Genomic DNA, 20625 nt, shown 5'->3' on the forward strand with positions numbered 1-20625 from the left:
GAATAATACTCAGTAAACATGATTAGTGGTGACAAAAATATAGATTATTCCTGCTCATGAGACTTGCTTTTCCATAAAATATTATATAACTTCCATTACTCACATTTTTCTTTTAATTTTTTTGCTTTTATAGAAATATAGATTATCTATAAATTTCAATTCAAAAAAAGATAACAAGCATTTCTGACATGAAAGACTTTCTTTAAAGTATGTTTTTGTGGTAGAGTTCTAAATAAGGTGTGTTTATTCAATATATTGCTGTACTTATTTTATTTCAAATATATTAATTCATGAGGTTTAAAATTAAATGTGCTTTCTCTGTAGATTAATACTCTGCTTTTCAACATTGTCGAATAGAAGTAAATTGCTTGGTTGAATACAAACTAAGCCCATGTGAGTGGCTCTTTTTCTTGTTTTTCAGAAATAGGGGACACTGAGAGTTGAAAATGCATTCATCATTAGGAGAATTTATTTTAAAAGCATCCAAGCTCCTGTACAGCCAGTAGATAAATTACCCACTATTCAACAGAAGGAAAGCACAATTAGCTTCACATTATACTAAACAAATCAGCTGTTTAAGTGACAGTCGTTTTTGAGAAAAAGGCAGCAAGAATGTCATAGTTGTTCCCTTTCTCCCATGTCTTTAGAAGCAAACAACTAGTCTCTTCCCAGACTACAGGTTCTATGGAAAGCAGGGTGAATCTATTTTGCTTTAGATAAGGAGAATTATATTCAGGCCTGTATCCGTATGGTTAATAACAGCCACTTCATGTAATCTGCCATCACGTAACCTGAAGAACCACGATTAGTAAACTTTGCATACACAGCTACTGCAGCATTTTAAGCAACTCCCATCTGTAATAATGAAGTGATCAATGGAGGTCTTGGAGGAAAGAGTGCAGTGCAAGCATATAGCCTCCTGCAACATGAATCGTTCATCAAAACCCCCAAACCACAATGGTTTATGCTTGCAAGTCAGTCATAGCTCAGTTGTTGAAGAATCTGCCTGCAATGCAGGAAACCCCAGTTGGATTCCTGGGTCAGGAAGACCCCCTGGAGAAGGGATAGGCTACCCACTCCAGTATTCTTGGGCTTCCCTGGTGGCTCAGCTGGTAAAGAATCTGCCTGCAATGTGGGAGACCTGGGTTCGATCCCTGGGTTGGGAAGATCCCCTGGAGAAGGGAAAGGCTACCCACTTCAGTATTCTGTCCTGGAGAATTCCATCGAGTGTATAGTCTATGCGGTCAGGTCACAAAGAGTCTGACACGACTAAGCGGCTTTCACTTTTCCCTTTTATCCTTCTATAGGCTGTTAAATTCTGTTAAATTTTATTTATTAAGGTATTCATTCCACATTTATAAGGGATAATTTTTGATACATGTATATAAGAAATGTACAAAATTTCTTTACACCACACAAAAAGTAGCACATTGAGTTAGACCCTTAAGTTCAAGATTTCATTGTCTCTTCTCATGTAAATGCACATAGCCTGTAACTACATAAAGAATACATAGAATAATGTCTTAATTTTTTTAAATTACATATATATTTTATCAGTAAGGATATAATATATATTGTGTGAGAATAAGATAAGAAGAAGAAAAAGAAAGCAGGACTAAGAGAAAGAAGCAGAAAGAGATAGAATGTCAAAATATTAAAGTGTACTTAAGCCAAACCTGTGAAGTTTCTTTCCTGGTGATTTTTTCTATGCTTTGGCTGGAGAAAAGATTACTAAGAGTATATATTTTGCTTTTCCTTTAAGAGGATTTTGCAAAGACCAAAATAAATGGACATCCAAAGATGCAATGTCTGCTTGATACAGCAAATGAATCAGAACTTCCCAGCAAAGCTGTAAGGGTTTTTCCCTAGTCATCAAAGAAACATGCGGTCTTGCCATATCCTGATGGAGGATTATGCATTTTCTGTTGACTAATTCCAGATGCTTTTCAAGGAGTGATGCTCTCAGTTCGTCTAATTGGGAGTGTTGGAAATAATTGTTTGGTTTCTGGAAGGAGCTTAAACTAGAGGACTCCTGTCCAATTTCGCCATATTCACAGGGTTACCTTCTTTGGATGAGAACCTGCCTTTGGTGTGGTTGGTGGTGGTTCCCTTGGCTCGTCCCATGACCTCTTCCATTCCACATTATTGTACAGTATGCACTTTTCATCACCTGTCAGAATTTGTTTTTAAAATGGTGCATTTTATGTTGTGTTTCAACAGAGAGTCATGTACAGAAATTCTGTCAAGAAGGATTTTTTTCACTTATGTGGAAATCAAACATCAAAGTGATTAACATACAAAGTTGATGCAAATGATTTTCAGCAATACTTTGAGTATGCTGGCTATCTCCCATGTGGTGTGAGTTTGACTGTTCTCATTGAATGTCTCAATTTGATGGCTATCAGCTTCAACTGGTGTCCTTGGACCTTGGAGCATCGTCCAGCAAGAAATCGCTAGCAAAAGACATCGCAAACCACTTTTTGACATGACTTGATCAGTCGTAGAACCTTCTTTATACACTGCACAAGTTACTTCTTGCATTTCGGTTGCATTTTTAACATTCTTGAAATAAAGAGGATAATATGCCAGAAATGCTGCTTGATTTTTCCATCTTCAATATTAAAATGGCTACACAAAAATTCACCAGTTTTGATAAGGTTCTTTTTGTTTTTGTTTAATGCACACTGATATGACATCTGTCATAATACAGGCTAACAAAACTGTTTCCAATGAAGTTAAAGGCAGCGAGAGCCAGCTTACGGGGCGGGGGGGGGGAGGAACGAACTTTTTGGCCAACCCAATACTTCCCTGGCTTTAGGTTAAGTGAGTGTTCCTTTGTCCTGCATAAAGGTGTAAGGCAGTGGTCCTTGGACACGCCTCTGTCTTCTAGTGTTTCAGACTCCGTGAGAGCGGGCTCCGGCTCCTCAGGCAGCGGCAGGGATGCTCGTCGGTGACTTGCCCCATTCACTCTGAGGGAGGCTCGCCAACCGTAGGGCCTGGCACACACAGTGAGCTGTAAAGTGTCATTCCATCAGTGCCCGACCACACCAGGTGTGGCTTGACAGCTTTGGTGCCACAATACCAAGACAGAGACATCTGGGGTTCTCCCCTGGGAGTGATAGCCAGGAGCGCTGCCGGGTGTATTGATAGCTGATGCATGATCCTCTCAGCAGCATCTCCCATCCAAACTGATTTGCTTGTCTTTGGCTCTAAGACATAGGTTTCCTAATGCCAAAAAAGTCTGTGACGTTGACGGACAGTAGGTTTAAGTATATATTTTACCTAAACACAAAGACCTCGAACTTGATAGAATTCTAGAATAAATAATTGCCCTTCTCCACTAGTCTAAATAATCTTGCATCATTTTATCTTCATATTCATATTCAATTTCTCAATTCAGTTCTTCAACCCATTGAATTTTCACTTTTAAATGGTGTTTCCTGGCTCTTGGTTGCGGCCTGAGTCTTTCACTGTCCTTCCTGCCTCTGGATTCCTTCTTTTGTAACCAGCATTGTGTAACTTAGATGAGATCCCTGTATTGATTTTTTCTCCTATCCTAGGTATGTAAGGCTAAGGAATGCGCTCTTAAAAGCCTTTTCCAGGTGAAAAATTCTCCATGTTAACTCTTTAGGGGCAGTAAAGGTTCCTGAGCAGCTCAGACTTCTTAGCCTAGATCTACTAGTGGTTCTCTTCTGACCTCGACAAATAATTGAAAAATAATTGTTGGTCTCAGTAAATCAATTGGATTTTTAAAAAATCATATAATGCTACAAACATAAATAATTTTAGTATTGTATACAACAAAGGATCTGAGAACTTAAAGCTTCTCAGAAGTATTTATCCTAGACATCTAAGACTCCTTTTGTCTTTTGCCTCATTAAGCCTTGAAATCTAACTTATATATCTTTGCATGCTATCAGCAATGAAATAAAATTTTCTATATTTTAAGTAATTTTTCTTTCTCAGTTTCTACAGATAAAGTGATTTGAAGTAATGAATGATGCCATCAAAGCAGAAAAGAGAAACTGTGAAAACCCCCAGAAATGTGAAAGGAGGTTTCCTACAGGATAGCAGCATCTTCAGTTCAATTTATAAAAACTCAAATAAATAAAATGGACAGTATTGTTCAATTTTAGAAATTCCATTTCTTCTATGTTCTAAGCTGTATAATTGTCAGGTTTTTATGGTTTAGATTGTAAATGTGTTCTTCCCTTTGCTAATTATGTTTTTTTTTAAGTCTTAAAAGTCTTAAAATGTGAAGGACATTTATGAATGGTAAGGGAGACACTGTATACAAATGTATATTTGTAAAAGCTATTTTTATGATTAGCATGTTTTACTGTTGATCATATATAAAAGTCAGGTGATATTGCAATTATAAACTTAAAACTTATTTCCAACAATGTCATGTAAGAAAAGATACATTGTATGCTAGTTTTTATAATTTATTTTTAACTTATAGTTTAAAGTACTTCAGATCATAAGGATAAAATACTTGAAAAATTGTATTTCTGCCCTCAGTAAGCACCATTTTTATTAATAAAGAATGCAGATATTTCAGATGTGATTCAATAGTGAAAGGATTGTTGGTTTGACCTGTAATTAAACTGAGCATCCTCTGCTTGACTGAAGTGAAATGATCCAATTAATCCCCAGTGTTTCAGTCTGGGCAGGAGACCCCACGGATGGGCTTTAATGCCAATACAGACAAGAACTAGGTTGGCAAGGAAGACTGTCTTGCCTTTGGATCCAAAAGTTCAAATTAGTGCATACATCTCTCCCTTCCGTCTCCTGTTACTAAGGATTCTCCATTCCCTGGCATTGCAAGTGCTTTCCAAATGCCCTTAGCTGTTGTCTTGTGCTGTGGAAATGGAAGAAACCATCTTCACAGACTAGGAGGATTAAGTGTATAATTTCTTAATAAATACTGCTTCTTTTAAAACAAAGTTGGTGTGTATCTTTCTTTGGGGGTGCATTTGGTTTTAATACTCAGTTTGAATTTTTAAGTCATTTGCAATGTCACAAAATCAGTGGAATAATGAAAGCAGCATAACCTTATTAATATGCAGATTACATGTTCTATATGCCTACACATTTTACGGGATGACATATTCTGGGGCACATTAATTTGGTATGTAATAGAAAGTCAGAGGGCCCTCAACCCATGATGGAAGGCATAGTATGGTTTATATTTCTAGAAAGCACATTTTTAATCCAAATACAGAATTTTGAGGAAGTATTTCAGGATAGAAGGCAAAACTACTTGAATATAGGTATCTATGCTCTGCCCAACTAAACTCTGCTACTAAATGATTGTCAGCTCATTAAAGAGCAGAGAGAAAACATGCAACCTCATCAAGAGCACTTTATTAGGTTTAAGGCCACTTTTTTCAAAGAAATTGAGGATCTAAAATCACCTTTGTGTGTTTTGTCTTATTTTTCTACTTTAATTTCACTAAGGTGAGTAATCCTCTTTCTCTATGTCTTTTAATTGTAAACTAATGAAATCTTACACAATTTCATCCAACAAAGAATATGAAAAAAAACCAAATTTTGAAGAACAAAAGGATCTCTGTTATTAAAGAAAATAAATACATTGCATTTTCCTATTTAAAGTCTTTAACAATTTGCCCACTAAACCTAGAGGCTGGATCAGGAATGTTTCCTTTTTAAGAAAATGTGAAAACCACAATGTAGTAAGCCGGTTTTAACCACAATGAGTATTGGAGGTTTTGTAATTGCTGTGTCTTCATTCTGAAGCTGCAAAGAGCCTGTATATGCTTCTGTAATGGGCTTTCCTGGCGGCTCAGACAGTACAGAATCTGCCTGCAATACAGGAGACCTGGGTTCAGTCCCTGGGTCGGGAAGACCCCCTGGAGGAGGGAAGGGCTACCCACTCCCGTGTTCCTGCCTGGAGAACCCCAGGGAGAGAGGAGCCTGGTGGGCTGCAGCCCAGGGGTCACAGAGAGTCGGACGCGACTGGGCGACTAAGCACAGCCCGCTTCTGTAGGAGAATAAAATCAGCAGAGTGATTTCACAGTCTGCTGTCAAGCGGACGCGTTTGCCTGGCATGATCTGGTCTCCAGAAAAGAACTGTTGCAGGTACTGTCAACAGTTACAACAGGTACAATTTGCCATTTGTCTATCCTCATAGTAGTCAATGAACAGTGTAGCATCTATAGAATTTATTATTATAAATTAAAAACAGTACACTTTCTCAGATATTCATTAACTGCTCCCAAAGTAAAACGAATAATTCAAATGTATGAAATAATCCTTTGTGTTGGAGTTGATTTTCTCCACACAGGCTTTGAAACATAAAACCATGGGTCTTTCTCTTCATTCACTACCCATTTCTGGTTTAAGAATTTCCTTTGATGACAAGGATGGAACAAAATATACACCAGATTAACAAAATATAGATTATTGGGGATTTATGAGCCCTGAAGGTTTAGTTTAATAAGTAACAAGGAAGATTTTAAGAAATGAGGAGAGGAGTGTGGACTTCTCAGATAACATCATTCTCATGAAAGAAAGAGAAGTGGCATTTCTCAATGCATTCAATTCAAGAAAAAAACATGGGACAGCAGGCCCACGACTTGGGAAGTTCGGTAAGCTGAGCACTAGTGATCATGGGAAGGGGAAATACCAATTTTGCATCCACCTGCTTCAACAAAAGAATAGTTTTCAAAGCAGAAATACACAAAAAACGATAGAAGTGACACAGAAGATAAGAAGAAACTATTTTAAATGGATTAAAGTTCGAAAAAAAAATAAAGTTCGGAGAACAGGAATTACACGTGCAAATGCCTGCAGAGGCCTGATAAGAAATACAAACGCACAAAGCAGGCCTGAAGGGAGTTGGTAGACCTTCAATGCAACTATGAAGATGAGGAGGCCCAATGGCTGCCTACTTCAGAAACGCAGACCTGGACTCACCCGTTTTCCTGATTTTTCCAGAGAAGGCAGACACCCAGAGTTTGAAATGAGATTTCCTATTTTGTTTTGCTTTAATATGAATATGAATGAAACCATATCTAGGATTTAGTAGTTGCAAAACAAAGCAAAAAAATTCTGCAGTATGGGGGAAGGGCAGATTGAGAAAGTAGCTGGCGCATATACACCATTGTGTGTAAAACAGATCACTGGGGGCCGCTCTGCATGCCAGGGGGCCCAGCCTGGTGATCTGTGACGACCCGGACGGGAGGGCTGGGAGGGGAGAGGAGGCTGGAGGGGCGGGGACGTGTGTACGTGATTATAACTGATCTGCATTGTCGCAGGGCAGAAACCACGGCAGCATTTTGAATCAATTATCTTCCAACTGAAAAATTTTTTTTTAATTTAAAAAGCTTACAGTAATGAGAACAAATTCAGGGCTATCTCTGTTAAGAAAAAGAAGGGAGAATAGAATAAGGGTATTCAATAGCATCTGTAAGATTTTTTAATTTATTAGGTAAAATGTTGAGTCAAATGCTTTGAATCAAAGATAGATCAGGCACAGTGATAAAGAATCCACCCACCAAAGGAGATGGAAGAGATGCAGGTTTGACCCCTGGGTCAGGAATATCTCATGGCAACCCACTCCAGCATTCCTGCTTGGAAACCCATGGACAGAAGAGCCTGGCAGGCTACAGCCTATGAAGGTGTAAAGAGTCAGACACGACTGAGCAAACTCACACATACACACTGGTGTTCATTTCATTTTCTCTATGCTTTTGCAGGCTTAAAATACTTTAGAATGATGAAAGTGTGTGATTTAATTCAAAACATTTATATATAGGTACATAGAAATATACATATTGACTATATAGATATGTGAGTGGTATAAATAACATGTAAAAGGTAGAAACTTAAGTCTTTGAATCAATCAGAAATCTGTAAGTTTCTGATCTACCTTTTCTAGAGACGTTCAGATTCCAAAGACTAAAACTTAAAGAAAGAGCGATGTGTTACTCTAATGTTCTAAGCCATTCTGGCAGAGGAGGAACTTATAAGTGAATTTCTTATGTGTTAATGAAAAGACTTCCTGTCAGCCTTGGAGGTATTTAGAACCACTCTAGGGACTTAAACATGGTTCATGCAAGAGTTTGGGGTGCCGGAGCATGTAGCACAGCCTCCGTGTTTGTTGCATCTCTAATAATAAGGACTATGTCTTCTCTATCTTTACATCCTGTACAAATGGTGCCTTTGACTTAACTAGCCATTTCTCCTTAAATGTCTGTGGAATTAAATGAAAGAGGGTATGTTCTTAGTTTCTACCTTACTGTAAAAAAAAGCACCAAAGCTATGATTTGTTAAGCAACTACTATGTTCTGAGAACTATATTGATACCTTTGTATGCATTATCACGAGTGCACAGAAAAACTGCAGGAGAGTGTGGTTAGCTCCAGTTTCCAAGTTAAGAACACAGATCCTTTAATCGGTCAGTTTTTAATTGGGTACCAACTCTGTGCTAAGCGCTACTCCTAACAATAGGGTCCGACTATAAACATCGAAGACTGAAAAGCCCTGTCCTTGAAAAGCTTACATGTTAAGGGAAATGACGCAACGATAGGCCAATTAAGAAGTCAGTGTATAGTACTGCAGGTAATCGTGATGATCAACAGAGACCAGAAAAGCTGGGAAGGAATGCAAACCCGGTGCGGTTGTGCAGGGGTGCCCCCATAGGCTCGTCAGGGAGGGCTCCCTGCGGGGGCGTTTGGCAAGGACGCGGAGTCCGCGAGGGGCGAGCCAAGGCCATTTCCTGCAAAGTGTCCTGAGTGGGAGGCGCAGGACCTAAACCCCTGAAGCACGGATGTACTCGGCGTGTCAGGAAAAGCAAGGAGGGCGGTGCGGCTGGGTTAGAATGAAATGTGGGACAGGAAAGTAGGTGAGGCCAAAGAAAAGCCGTGGTTTCCGATCGCAGAGCCGTAAGAGCGGTTCTGAGTTCACTGGCTGCATCAGCTGCACTGGATGGGGAGATTCTGAGTGCAGGAATTATATGATCCAACTTAAAAGGACCACTTGGGCTCCTAAGTCCAGAATAGACTCTAGAGAAGTAAAGAATCCGCAAGTCCCTAACTCTAGGTTGACAAACAGCTCCATGAGTCTGGCCCCTGACTAGCCCGGTCTGCTCAGAGCAGAGCAGCCTGTTCATCTGTTCACCAAACCCGCGTTGAGCCCTTACCGTATCCCGTATGTGTACTTGACGGTGGGCATGCAGGCGTGGCTCAGTCTCTTTGCTCAGGGCACCCAGTCTAGTGAATAAGAAAATACCAACATTACTACAACCTTCACCCCTGTCTTCTGAGGAGCAGGCATACCTTTCTGAAGGGAGATCAAGCAGGTATACCCTCATATCTTGATGGAAAGATTTGTGTCATCTGCTTCTTCCTAAATAACAACTTGTAAGAGAGATAGATTTCTATAACACTTAGGTCAGTGATTCTTAACCCTGTCTATACTTGGGCAATCAAACAAACAAACAAAAAGCTAATTAAATTGGAATAATATTGGAAAATGGCTGAATAAAGATAGACAAAAAAAGTTTAAAACAACATTGCAAATTAAAAAGAACACTCTATGCCGAAGTCCTGTTCCTTACAGCTCTGATGGAAGCGGACTGACATGTATTTTTTACCTTAACTTTGTTCAACCTGCTGAAACAGAGAAGCATAGGTGCTCCAAAGTATAAAGAGCAAAGCTTGGATTCACCACAACTTTCTACCCTGATTCCTGAAATACTGAAGAAAACAAAGCTATTCCCCAAATACAATGGCACTCTCTTCCAAGTCAGTCCCAGTGGTCACATGTCTGCACACCCACTCGCTGTTTCCTTCCCACAGCTATGGAGACACTTAAATAGCAGCACACAGAATGGCAGGCAGCTGAACAGCATAAAAATGATGGCCCGTCAGCCACCCCTTCTTTGAATCAAGACCCTGAAATAGTGAAGGACAGGCAAGGCTGATGTGCTGCAGTTCATGGGGTCGCAAAGAGTTGGCGACAACTTAGCGGCTGAACAAGGGCGAGAACCACTGGCATAAGCCAGTTATAGAAATGCACCTCCCTAAAACGTTATTATTTAGGAAGAAGCACACAGCGCACTTCTTTCCAACAAGATATGAGGGGGTTCCTGCTGGATCGCCCTTCAGAAAGGACGCCTGTTCCTCAGAAGACAGAGGAGAGAGTTGGGTTCTTTGTTTCCGCTTGCAAGCCAAGCTGTGTGAGAATGTAGATCTGGGATTCCTACAGCCACCTCTCGATGATGAGGAGAGTAGCCAACATATTTAAAATGGCAGAAGAAAAAAAAAAAAGGAAAATACCTGGGACTTTATAATGTCTTTGGGCCACTGAATGAAAAGGCCTGGATCCACACAGCCACTAGACTTATTATGTGAGTTAATGAATGTGTTTCTTATTTCAGATTACTTAGAGTTGCACTTTCTGTTAAATGCAGCTGGACAAAAATCCCAAATAATTGTTGTAATTACTTTAAAAAAAAGTTACTTAGAAGTAGTGAATCTTGGAGGAAAAAGTTTTTAGGGTTTTGTTTTTAAATAATATATGTCAATAAAGAGCTTCCTTTTTTGGTGCTCTATTCTGGCAGAGAGAAAAATAGTTAAAATAGGAGAAAATATCTGTTAATCCCAGAACAAATCGAACTAGCCAAAGTCTTTCTGTGTATGCAAATTGTACCAGAGACTAACTGTGCAAGTAACCTGCCGTGGAAGCCCGAATCTTGGACAGGGAAGTGACCTGCACGCGGGCAGAGAGAGCCCGCCAGGAAACCCCGAGCCCGCCTGTGACTGCAAACAGGGGAGACGACCCTGCATTCACAGATGGGTGTGCGACCAGAGAGAGGATCAACACAGAATATTCCTAAAACAAGGACATTGTAAAGAAGAAGGGACGGTTCAGCCAAAATGAAGAAAATGATCAAATTTCTAAAGGTACCTTTTTCATAAAACAGGAGAATGTTTTTAAAACAATTGTTCTGTTTTTTAAAGGTATAATATAATGAAAATGCAATAAAATTTGACCACACATGCATTTTTAAAAGGACTGATATAAGTGCAGTAATTTTTAATGAAAATATAAGAATCCCCAGAACAAAATAAACAAAAGCAAACTTCTTGCTTCACCAAACCAACTAATTGTTTTGGAGGGCAAATTTAAGAGACTTCCAAAGAGTACAGAGTAAAAGTGAAGAGGTGAACATATAAAAAGATGACATTAAACACTGGTGGTAATCCTTCAATTGAAAATAAATTAAAAAAACAAAAAACCCTGGGGGCAGAGAAGGAAGACCCGACATAAACACCACATAAAATCTTGATCAAAAAGTAACACCCAAAAGTCAAATGTAAAGAGCTCTCTAATGAAGACATAACTGAAATAAAACAAAATATAAGCAAAAACTTCAACAAGATGTAAAAGATTCATGATTAACTAGGACTTCATGACAAAAATTCCCTCATACTCACATACATAGGTACATACCTGTGCATGAGCAACCATGCAAATACTTCCCTGGTGATTCAGTGGCAAAGAATCCACCTGCAATGCAGGAGATGCAGGTCAGATCCCTGAGTCAAGAAGATCTACTGGAGAAGGAAATGGTAACCCATTCCAGTATTCTTGCCCGGGAAATGCCATGGACAGGGAAGCCTGGAAGGTCCACGGGGTTGCAAAAGAGTGGAAGACGGCTTGGTGACTAAACAACAACCATTGCAACACGCAGCCTTACATGCATCATAAAATGACATTACACTTGATACTATAAGACATCACAACTGAACTTACACTAATACAAGAATACCCTCTGCTTAATATTTCTAACTGTTCTAGATGAGGAAGTTAGTGCAGTAAAGCAATAAGGAGAAATTAATAGCATGACAATTAGAAAGATGAGAACATTTTTTGGTTCCATAGGATGTAATTGTCAACCTCAAGACCCAAGAAAATAAGAAAAAAACAGTATTAGGCTTAATTATGAGCTAATATAAAAAGTGAATATAGCTTTATATTATACAAATAATGACTGTGGAAAATCTAATGAATAATAATCATTTTAATAATGCTAAAGTATCCACTTAAAATACTAGGAATAAACCCAATAAGAAATGCACAACACTACATAATGCAGACCACAAAATTTTATTCATAGAATAAAAGATATGAATATATGAATAGATATAAGGTGCTACTAGCTGGTAAGTTTTGAAGTTTTAAATAAATCAATCCTTGCAGTAATTCAATATAAAATTTTCCCTAAGTCTCAAAGATCTTGTCTACTCCTTTGCTTTCATGCCATTTTATATGCTGATAAATCCCCAAAGTTTACTTACCCTCCTGACTCTCATTTTCTACAGCCAACTTTTCACTGGACAGTTTCACTTAGATGCCCCACAAACATGTCAAACTCAGCCCTTGATTTTCCACCCGAAATGGATCCTATTCTAGAGAATCCATCTCTGTTAATGGTTACTCCTGTCTACTCACTGCGTTCCTGCTCAGTCGTGTCTGACTTTGTGACCCCATGGGCTGTAGTCCACCACGCTCCTCTGCCCATAGGATTTTCCAGGCAAAAATACTGGATTGAGTTGCCATTTCCACCTCCAGGGGATCTTCCTGACCCAGGGGTTAAAACTATGTCTCCTGCATTGCAGGTGGATTCTTTACTGCTAAGCCATCAGAGAAGCCCATTTACTCACCATCAAACCAGAAACCGAGGAGTCATCTTAGATTTCTTCTCTCTTACTTCTGTCTCCAATCTCCCATTGCATTTTGTTGCTTCTGTCCTCAAATAGACCCTGGGTCCTTTTACTTTTCTCGATTCCATCTAATATTCCGGAAATCACCCCTCAAATCAGCTCCTTGTTTCTACACCACCTATAGCGCTGCAGCCCGTGGCGTCTCAGAGAGTCGGACACGACTGAGCGACTGAACTGAAACAATAGCTCCAATCTAAAAGTCCTCTTTTTAAAAATTTCAGTGTAAGTTGTTACATCTTTATTCAAAGCCTAAATGTTTTCTCAATGAGCCTCAATATTAGCCTAAACATTATCTCAATTAGCCTAAATACTTTCTCAAATCCATTAGAGTAAACCCAAAGCCTTTGGCGTTCCCCATGAGGCTCCAGAGAGCCAACGCGTCCGCCTTGCCTGCCTCTTCTCTTTCTTCAGCAAACCGGGTCTCTCACACTTCAGCCTCTCGCCTTCGCCTTCGCCACTCTCGTGTCCGGAAGGCTGACCCTCCTCCTCTCCTTTACCAGCTAAGGGCTTACACCATCCTGAGGCAGTCTGCCCCACCCTGTGCCCTGACTCCATTACTCTGTGGCATTTCATGATTTGTAATTTACATGCTTGTTGATGTTTTTACTCCCTGTCTTCCTGACTAAACTACAGCTCTTGAGAAGAATGGGTTCTGTCTGCTTGTTCAACATTCAGCATCTAGCTCAGTGCCTTGCAATAGCATAAAACCAGTGACAGCATCATGACATTTGGGTTTTAATGGAAGTCTTGTTTATTTTAAATTCCACCTTTTGGCCAATAAATAAAGTATATAACAAAAAATTAATAAAAAAGAATTCTGAAGGAGAGCAATGAAGGATGGAGAACTTGGTATCCCATTACAATAATAATTAAACCAGAATGTTAAGAAATCAAAGACCAAAAATGGAGGAAAGAATTTTAAAAATGGCAGCAGATTATTAAATAGACTAGATCACCCTGGAAAGACCCCATTATATGTAAAAACTTAATATTTGATAAAAGTATTTATTATATCAATAAAAATGATACAATAATAAATAAATCTGGGGTAGTTGATTAGGTACTTAAAATATATATAAAATTTAATGCCAATCCTTACACTGCTTATCACAATAAACATTTACACTTGAAGCTAGTATTTTTAATCAAACTTTAAAAACACTCTAAGCTCTCAACTAACACTATACCTTCTCTGGATACAGAAGAACTTTCTATGCATAAAAACAGTAAGAACTCAGTAGGGAAAAGATTTTATCACCAAAAAAAAGAAAAAAAAGGGCTGTTTGTAAGCCAACATTATCAAACAAACTGTAAGAAGCTTTGAAGGTTTAAGAGTAATATCCAATTTTAGGAAAAGATTAAACTGATGAGAGACTTCAAGCACATCACTAGATATCCTGGCAAACGGCACAAAAAATTTGCAAAACCCTGACAGCCTTGAATCCCAGCTAGTTGGAGACAGGGTTATCACCTGAGCACTGATGCCCAGAACTGGACATGGTCTTCCTACTAATGAGCTTGGCTCAGGAACCGGGGTGACTTATCTGTCTGCATAACCTTACAGGAGAGTTGTGAGGATTATTCCTTAGCAGTAGTGATGTGATACTGAATATAACAGGAACTGGTGAAGTGATAATTCTGCTGCTTTCTCCCCTTTGGAAAAGTTGCCAGCCCCACAGGGCGTGAGAACAACAGCAAGTTGTATGGATACACATTTCATCTGCTTCTGCTCTGTGTAGCCATATCTTTTCTGATAAACTTTGCATCTCTTTCCAGACTGGGGCCTTTTAGCGTTACGTGTGGGTCATTTCTTCTGACTGATCCAAACACAATTGAAATTCTGCTATGACTAAGTAGCTAATAAACATAAACAGATTGCAAATTAAAGTAGCATTGAGATTCTGTTTAACAGCTATAAAAATAGCAGATATTAAAGCATATATAATATTCAGTTTTGATTAGGAAACAGTGGGGGTCAAACTCTTAAATTCGCATATGTAAGTACTCTCATAAAATGCTAGTGGGAGTACTAACTGGCCAACTTTCTGGAAAGGGATTTGACAATATATCTCAATATGTTTCAAGAACATTGGCAAATTGTGCAACCATTATGATTACGTAGAATTTCTAATGACATGGCGACAACTTCAGAATTAAAGATGGGCAGAAACAGGGAAGGGGATCAAGATGGCAGGGGAGGGTGGCCCTGAGCTCACCTCCCTGCACAAGCCCATCAAGAGGGCATCGTCACGGGGAATAAATCAAACTGAAAACAACCCGAGGACTGGCAGAAGGGCTCTGCGACTACCGAAGCTCCCGGTCTTGTTTTTGCTGACTGTATGGAGCTTCTCCATCTTTGGCTGCAAAGAATATAATCAATCTGATTTCGGTGTCGACCATCTGATGATGTCCATGTGTACAGTCTTCTCTTGTGTTGTTGGAAAAGGGTGTTTGCTATGACCAGTGCATTCTTTTGGCAAAACTCTAATAACCTCTGCTCTGCTTCATTCTGTACTCCAAGGCCAAATTTGCCTGTTACTCTAGGTATCTCTTGACTTCCTACTTTTCCATTCCAGTCCCCTATAATGAAAATGACATCTTTTTTGGGTTTTAGTTCTACAAGGTCTTCATAGAACCGTTCAACTTCAGCTTCTTCAGCATTACTGGTCAGGGCATAGACTTGGATTACCATGATATTGAATGGTTTGCCTTGATCATTGTCGTTGTTGAGACTGCATCCAAGTACTGCATTCCAGGCTCTTTTGTTGACTCTGATGGCTACCCCATTTCTTCTAAGCATCAGTCCTTCCAATGAATATTCAGGATTCATTTAATTTAGGATTGACTGGCTTGATCTCCTGGCAGTCCTAGGGACTCTCAAGAGTCTTCTCTAGCATCACAGTTCAAAAACATCAATTCTTCAGCACTCAGCTTTCTTTATGGTCCAACTCTCACATCCATACTTGACTACTGAAAAAACCATAGCTTTGACTATTCAGACCTTTGTTGACAAAATAATGTCTCCGCTTTTTAATATGCTATCTAGGATAGTCATAGCTTTTCTTCCAAGGAGCAAGAGTCTTTTATTTTCATGGCTGCAGTCACCACCTGTAGTGATTTTGAAGTTCAAGAAAATAAAGTCTATCACTGCTTCCATTGTTTCCCCATCTATTTGCAATGCAGTGATGCCATGATCTTTGTTTTTTGAATGCTGAGTTTTAAACCAGCTCTTTCACTCTCATCTTTCACTTTCATCAAGAGACTTTTTAGTTCTTCTTCACTTTCTGCCATAAGGGTGGTGTCATCTGCATATCTGAGGTTATTGATATTTCTCCCTGCAATCTTGATTCCAGCTTGTGCTTCATCCAGCCCAGCATTTCTCATGATGTACTCTGCACATAAGTTAAATAAGCAGCGTGACAATATACAGCCTTGACATACTCCTTTTCCTATTTGGAAACAGTCTGTTGGTCCATGTCCAGCTCTAACTGCTGCTTCTTGACCTGCATACGGGTTTCTCAGGAGGCAGGTAAGTTGGTTTGGTAGTCTCATCTCTTGAGGAATTTTCCACAGTCTTGTGATCCACACAGTCAAAGGCTTTAGCATAGTCAATGAAGCAGAAGTAGATGTTTTTCTGGAACTCTCTTGCTTCTTCTATGATCCAACAGATGTTGGCAATTTGATCTCGGGTTCCTCTGCCTTTTCTCAATCCAGCTTGAACAGCTGCAAGTTCTTGGTTCAGGTACTGTTGAAGCCTAACTTGGAGAATTTTGAGCATTACTTTGCTATCATGTGAGATGAGTGCAATTGTGCAATAGTTTGAGCATTCTTTGGCATTGCCTTTTTTGGGGAATGCAATGAAGACTGACCTTTTCTAGTCTGGTGACCACTGCTGCATTTTCCAAATTCGCTGGCATACTGAGTGCAGCACTTTCACAGCATCATCTTTTAGGAGTTGAAATAGCTCAGCTGGAATTGCATCACCTCCACTAGCTTTGTTCATAGTGATGCTTCCTAAGGCCCACTTGACTTCGCATTCTAGGATGTTTGGCTCTAAGTGAGTGATCACACCATTGTAGTTATCTGGGTCATGAAGATCTTTTTTATACAGTTCTCCTGTGTATTCTTACCACCTCTTCTTAATATCTTCTGCCTTTGTTAGATCCATACCATTTCTGTCCTTTATTGTGCCCATTTTGCATGAAATTTTCCCTTGGTACCTCTAATTTTCTTGAAGATCTCTAGCCTTTTTTGCTCTATTTTTTTGCATTGATCACTGAGGAAGGCTTTCTTATCTCTCCTTGTTATTCTTTGGAACTCTGCATTCAAATGGGAATATCTTTCCTTTTCTCCTTTGCCTGTAGCTTCTCTTCTTTTCTCAGCTATTTGTAAGATCTCTTCAGACAACCATTTTGCCTTTTTGCATTTCTTTTTCTTGGGGATGAACTTGATCACTGCCTCCTGTACAATGCCACAAACCTCTGTCCATGGTTCCTCAGACACTCTAGCAGATCAACAACTCCAGTCTTGGGTGTACATCTGAAAAAAACAGAAATACTAATTCAAAAATATATATGCACACCAATGTTTATGGCAGTATTATTTACAATAACCAAAATATGGAAGACACTTAATACTTCATCAACAGCCAAATGGATTAAAAAAATCTCAGCCAAGAAAAGGAACAAAATGTACCATTTGCAACAACACAAATAAAGCTGAAAGGTATTTTGCTTAGTGAAATGAGTCAGGCAGAGAAAGGCAAATATTGCATATTAACAGTTATATGTGAAATCTGAAAAGCAAAATTTTTAAATGAACATAATAAAACAGAAATCGACTCACAGACATAGAGAACAAATGAGTGGTCATCTGTGGACAGAAAGCTGGGAAAGGGGCAAGATAAGCTAGGGGATTAAGAGGTACAAGGTACTATGTGTAAAATAAACATGCTGCAAGTATATACTGCACAACACAGGGAATGCAGCCAATATTTGACAATTTCAAATGGAGTATAGTCCATAAAAATATTGAATAACTATACTGTATATCTGAAAGCATATAGTATTATAAATCAACTTTCAAAACATTTTTTAACCCAAAAAAGATAAAATATATAGGAATAAACTTAACCAAGGAGGTAAAAGACCTATATGCTGAAAATGATAAAATATTGGTAAGGAAACTGAAGGTGATTCACAATGGAAAGATATCCCATACTTTTGATTAGAAGAATTAATTGCTAAAATATCCATACTACCCAAAGCAATCTCCAGACTTAATGCAATCACTGTTGAAATAGAGAAATGCACCTACAATATCACTACTACATATAACCATAGTACATGTTGGTTTCACTGAACCAAAAACCTTTGTATTGAACCTACAAATGGTCATTTTACAATATCGCAACTGGGGCAAAAGATCTATCAGAAAGAATAATCAGCAGACTTCAACAGCTTGTTACAAGTTGTTACAAATATTTCTACATTCTGTAGATGAAGCCCTCCTCAGAATTAGGGGCATGGGTGAACTGTGTCTAGCAATTTTTATAGATAGCAGTGAACTACTTACCCGTCAGTTCACACCCACTTTTGGATAACCTATCTTAGAAACTCAAATCTCAGTCCTCAGTTCCTTGTTAAATTCCCTTTGGATACCATTCAACACTCAGGGTAAAACTTAAGCAGAAAAAGACCTTATTCACTGATAATCAGGGCAGAATTAAGGAGTGAAAGAAGTCAAGGCAAAAATTCATAAAATGTGTTAAATTGAGTTATTGGAAATAGAAGAAGTATAAAATCTTATTTGCCAAGACATTTCTTGAAAAAAGAACTGTAAGCAGTTAGAAGGATTACTATGACTTCCCCTTTGCTCAAAGAAGGCCAATAATAAAGAAGGAATGGATGGAACCTTACTAATTCAGATCTTCTTTTCTGTTCGCGGAATATTTAAATGAGGGATCAACCTTCAGATATCCTTCTCCATTCTTCTACTTTTCACCTTCACATCAACACATATACACAACACACACATAAACAATTGTGTCAAAGAAATTTTTAATGATCATCTATTAGAAAATGCCCAAAATCATTAGCCTGACACAGGTACATAACAGGTTATATACCTCCTGGAGGATCTAGTCTATAAGAAAAACTAGCCCAGTGAAAGATATTCTTTCCTTGTCTTTTTTGGACATTAATGAAATGCCAGCCAAACTGAAATTGTCAAAATATGTCTTCTACATATATCCCGTCCACAACTCTGTCCCATGCCCCAATAATCAACGTTTAGATAGCTCCTTTTCAAGTTGAAACTGAAAGCCTTTTGAGCAAAGCCACCCATGAATTTCACAGTCTTCTGGCTTCTTGCTGTGTAGTATTACTACTGTTTGAGCCAAAATCACTGCAGGTGGTGACTGCAGCCACGAAATTAAAAGACGCTTGCTCCTTGGAAGGAAAGCTATGACGAACCCAGACAGTATATTAAAAAACAAGAGATACCACTTTGCTGACAAAAATCTGTATAGTCAAAACTATGATTTTTCCAGTAATCATGTACAGATGTGAGAGCTGGACCATTAAGAAGGCTGAGCGCCAAAGAATTGATCAAACCAGAAAAGACCCTAATGCTGGTAACGACTGAAGGCAAAATAAGAAAGGGGCTGCAGAGGATGGGATGGTTCCACAGCATCACCAACTCAATGGATGTGAATCTGAGCAAACTGGGAGATAGTGGAGGACAGGGAAGCCTGGGGTGCTGCAGTCCATGGGGTCTCAAAGAGTTAGACACAACTCAGCTGCTGACAGTAAAACCAACAAATTTTAAAGTTTAGAAAGAACAGCCCCATTCAGGGCCACTTATTCCTCTCTTGACTTCAGTTCTCTCTGTTTACCTCCAAACAAACAGACAAAAAGAGCATCCAGGTTCAGCTTTGCTGTCAATTTTCTGTTCCAGTGAAAGAAACTTTGATGTAAAAATCCTCTCTGGAGTCATAATTTGCCTTTATGCATTGTGTTCTGTTTATGTTATTTTTAGATATCTTCAAAATTCTAGTTTTACCCTTACGCTTGGGAGAAAGTATTATTAACTTTTTAATGATTTTGTTTGTTAGGCTGTAATGCTGAAAGCATCTTTTCTTTATAGATAAATAGAAAAAAGCCTGTGTAAAAGACTAGACTTCTCTTTAGCCTTCCTGAGTTATTTTTCATGCATTAAATTCCTTCTTGACAACCGTAGGCTTCAAAGCAAGTCAAACGAGATTAGTTCATTGTAGTTAATATAAAAGGTTTTATCTTTTAAAAAGTGTCAAAACTACTATCAGAAACTCTCAGAAACCAAATGCATTTTTACTGACCTTTTTTCATTTTGATACTTTCTCTTTCACCTTGCTTTAACTCTTGCCAATGCAGTGAAAGTTAGTCTGTCATTAAAAAAAAAAAAAAGACCACTTATCATTTCAGTATATTTTCAATTTATTAATCTTCAACCTTCATCTTTAAATAGAATACATATTCTTACTATCTAAGTCTCTCTAATATACAGATATGGTCACACTACTTTTCTTGTTTAAAAAACAAAATTACATTACTCTTTAAAACATGAATGACTTGGCATTCCCTAAATACTCAATCCAGCATTTGACATCCAGAATTATCTGGAATCAATTTACATATCTGGGCTTCTCTGTCCCTACTTTCCTGTGTGTGTGGGTGCTTGGTCATGTTCACCTTTTGCAACCTCTTAGACTGTAGCCCACAAAGCTCCTCTGTGCATGGGATTTTTCAGGCAAGAATACTAGAGTGGGCTGCCATTTCCTCTTCCAGGGGATCTTCCTAACCCAGGGATCAAATCTGCATCTCTTGTGTCT

At 38.7% G+C, this 20625-nt stretch overlaps 1 protein-coding gene across 1 annotated transcript in view; it reads left to right on the forward strand.

Moving 5' to 3' along the window:
• Positions 1-5713, forward strand: part of RALYL (RALY RNA binding protein like) — a 767040-nt gene extending 761327 nt beyond the window's left edge. Inside the window, exon 9 of the mRNA XM_065902672.1 lies at positions 3967-5713. Within this exon, the coding sequence (XP_065758744.1) occupies positions 3967-3984 (18 nt within the window). The 3' untranslated portion in view covers positions 3985-5713. The remainder of the gene's footprint in view (positions 1-3966) is intronic.
• Positions 5714-20625: the final 14912 nt, after the last annotated feature.

Source organism: Muntiacus reevesi, chromosome 12 (genome assembly GCF_963930625.1).
Source record: "Muntiacus reevesi chromosome 12, mMunRee1.1, whole genome shotgun sequence".
NCBI classification, from domain to species: domain Eukaryota; kingdom Metazoa; phylum Chordata; class Mammalia; order Artiodactyla; family Cervidae; genus Muntiacus; species Muntiacus reevesi.